Consider the following 3,488-nt stretch of genomic DNA (forward strand, 5'->3'; position numbering starts at 1 on the left):
CTCCGGCTCCCACCGCCCCATACCTGGCCATCTCCGGCCCCCCCGCCCCGTACCTGGCCATCTCCGGCAGCGTGGAGCGGATGCACTTGAGTGTCTTCTTCATCATGGAGGAATTCTGCAGCAGGAAGAAGGGGCGGAGGAGCCGGCGGATCCGCACAGTCTGCGAGAGGACCGTGAGCTCAGGGTCACAGCCACCAGGCCTGCACCTGCCATCACAGGGGCCGACGGCCCCCAGACCCTGGTGCCTGCACCCCTGCCTCTGCTGTCACGGGCGGATGGTCCCCAGACCCCGGTGCCTGTACCCCTGCACCTGCCATCACAGGGGCCGACAGTCCCCAGAGCCCTGCACCTGCCATTGCAGGGGTGAACGGTCCCCAGACCCCAGTGCCTGTACCCCTGTACCTGCCATCACAGGGGCCGACAGTCCCCAGAGCCCTGCACCTGCCATTGCAGGGGTGAACGGTCCCCAGACCCCGGTGCCTATACCCCTGCACCTGCCATCACAGGGGCACGTGGCCCCTGAGGCCTCAGTGCTTGGAGGGGCCACCAGGAAGAAAGGCAGAAAGCTGGTTCAGAGCCCCTCCGTCCAGACCTACAGCACTGCCCAGCGGGGAGCAGCTCTGTCCCAGGGCCGAGTCTGTGCACCATCCACCCTCCATCCCCAGAGGCCAAGCACCTGAGCAAGACTGAAGGCCCCACTGCAGCCCCCCACAAAGCGAGGACCGGCCTCTGCCACAGTCCGAGGCAGTGAGTGTGCAGCCCCCCACAGAGTGAGGACCGGCCTCTGCCACAGCCCGAGTCAGTGAGTGGCTCGACCCAGACCCATGGACTGTGAGTCACCCCACACAGAGCCTCCGGCGGCCAGAGCCACGTGGCGGCCACTGTGAAGGACGGGAACCAGCTGCTGTGCCAGGTACCACGCCCCAGCCAAGCCCCGAGTGAGTCTGGCAGCACAGGTCAGGCCGAGGCTGGAGAACAGCCACGTGCTCTCTGCAGCGTCCTGCGGCAAACGGCCAGGGACAGCGGCCGAGCACGACCAGCATGCAGCCTGGCCAGGTGGCCTCGCGTAGCCTGGCCAGGCAGCACCAGCAGGTGGACAGGACACTGAGACCAGCCAGAGGGCTTCCAGATGCCCTACGAACTGGGGACTCACCAGGCTGCACAATCGTGTGAGCCGACTCCTTGAAATCACTCTCTATTCAACATACACACACATACAGCATACATACGCACATACGCACACACACAGTGCAGGTGTAGCGCAGGCATTGTTGCTGTTAATCGTCAAGCTGACTTCATCACACGTTGACCTAATGTGTAACAGACCAAGATGCTGCCGGGCACTGGAAAGTCTGAGTCCACTGTTGAGTCTGGGTCACTCCACCTCCCTCAGGGGTCCCCTCACTGTCACTGACCCTCCACTTGACCAAACGCAATGTCCTTTCCGTGAAGCCCTGCTGCGACCCAGACACCTTCACGGCTAATTTCCAGCAGCAGATAACCAAGCCTTCCTTCCTAGGCTTAGTCTGTAAGTTCTACTGAAACCTGCCCACCACGGGCAACCTCATTCTCATGGCACAGGGGTTAAAGCATTCAGCTGCCAACGAAAAGGTCGGCAGCTCGAACCTACCAGCTACTCCGTGGGAGAAAGATGTGGAAGTCAGCTGTTGTAAAGCCTGACGGCCTGGGAGACCCTGCGGACAGTTCCACTCTGTCCTCTAGAGGCGCTGAGTTGGAATTGACTCTATAGTTTTGGGTTTTTCTGGTCAGTGAGCAGCTGTACCCAGACCCAGATTATGTGTATCTATGCAGACACACACACACACACACACACTCTCTCTCTCTCTCTCTCTCTCTCTGTCTCCTACCAGCCCTATTTCACTGGAAGCCCTGACCATTACAGACCCAGTCTCCCCAGCTGATGCTGACCAGCAAAGTGATCCCAAGCCTGGCTCCCACAAAAGCCCAGTGAGGGGTCCTAGGGAACCAGATTCCTCCAGCAGAGGTGGGGACTACCAGCACCACAGAGCTCCGCCTGTGCCCTCCTAGGGCACAGTGATGCCCACCTGGGGCACAGTGACCCCAAGTGGGGCACCATGATGACCACCTGGGGCAGGGGCACAGTGACCCCCACGTGGGGCACAATGATGCTCACCTGGGGCACAGTGACCCCCACCTAGGGGACAGCGACACCCATCTGGGTTAGGGGCACAGGGATGCCCATCTGGACAGCCACCTGGGGCACAGTGACCCCACCTGGGCCACAGAGACACTCACCTGGACCACAGAGATGCTCACCTGGGCCAGAGAGATACCCATCTGGGGCACAGTGACATGCAGGTGGCACCCACATGGGGGACCCAGGCAGGTGCAATGTGCTGAACCAAGAACTGAGTCCTGGAGTTTGTTCCCAGGTCCTCAACTGGCCCACAGGGTAACCGAGGGAAACCTCATGTGTCTCCTGGCCGTGAGGTACTTATCTCCAAGAGGGCTACCAGGGTGAGTGGGCACCATGGGGAGAGGTCAGTGCTGGGCAGATGGCCAGGTGACCCCAGGGCCTGAGGACCCCGTTTTCCCACTCCCTAGGGCAGCTGCCCCCGGCACCCTCACCCCAGAGGCCCCCTCCCGTCTAGGCACTGCCGTGTCACCTACCTCCCGACAAAGGAGGCTCAGGGACACGAGCCAGTCTGTCAGGGACACCACCAGCACCACGAGATAGGCCACCAACCAGGGGCTGCTCCGGGACTGGGACCACCCAAACAGGTAGCCCTGTGGGAGAGGCAGGCGTGTCAGCTGGCAGCCACGAGGAAATGGCCACCGCCATGTGTGGGCGGGAGGGACGTGAGGTAGGCTCAGGATAGAGCAAGCCCGGACAGAGTCCTTGAGGGGGTAAAGGAGCACGCAGCTAGCAGCTGGCACCCCCCGGGCACCGTGACACACGGGGCAACCACACACACGGCCCCTGCTCCTCTGGCGTCAGCTTCCTGCCCCGTACAGAGGATCCTGCTGGGGTCCCACGGCCAACAGGAGAAGGCGCGGAACAGCCTGGAGGGGCCCGGAAGCCCAGCACAGCTGGCTGTAGCTGGAGGCGGGGCTGTGGTGGTCACTCCCTACCACCTGCCTCTTCCACTCCCACCTGCAGAGGGCGCTGGCCACAGGCCACTCACAAAATGCCTATGAGAACCCACCACTCAGTTCCAGCATCAAAACCCCCGGACCTCCTAACCACACCATGGGTCAAAATAGAAGCAATGAACCACTCCAATGGCCTCGGCCACAGACCCGCCCTCACCCCACGGTCACAGGGAGGCCAAGCCCACCCTCCCCGAGGACTGCCGGGAGGAGTCAGCAGGACCCGTGATGAGGACGGTCGTGCGAGTTTGCAGCTCGGGGCTGACCCTGCAGGGAGGGACAGCCCAGCACACTGGTGGGTGAGTCCTCCTGTGGAGGCCAGCGCCCCCAGGCCCCACGGGGAAGCTGCTGGATAC

General features: G+C 62.4%; 1 protein-coding gene across 1 annotated transcript in view; it reads right to left on the reverse strand.

Moving 5' to 3' along the window:
- TPCN2 (two pore segment channel 2) overlaps nt 1-3,488 on the reverse strand; it is a 33,252-nt gene that overhangs the window by 14,583 nt on the left and 15,181 nt on the right. Inside the window, exons 3-5 of the mRNA XM_042781506.1 lie at nt 3,321-3,399; nt 2,653-2,769; nt 54-160 (exon numbers count right to left, since the gene is read on the reverse strand). Coding sequence (XP_042637440.1) covers nt 54-160; nt 2,653-2,769; nt 3,321-3,399 — 303 coding nt within the window. The remainder of the gene's footprint in view (nt 1-53; nt 161-2,652; nt 2,770-3,320; nt 3,400-3,488) is intronic.

This window comes from Orycteropus afer, unplaced genomic scaffold, assembly GCF_000298275.1.
Source record: "Orycteropus afer afer isolate SDZICR_OR568_19922 unplaced genomic scaffold, OryAfe1.0 scaffold00130, whole genome shotgun sequence".
Taxonomy (NCBI): Eukaryota; Metazoa; Chordata; class Mammalia; order Tubulidentata; family Orycteropodidae; genus Orycteropus; species Orycteropus afer.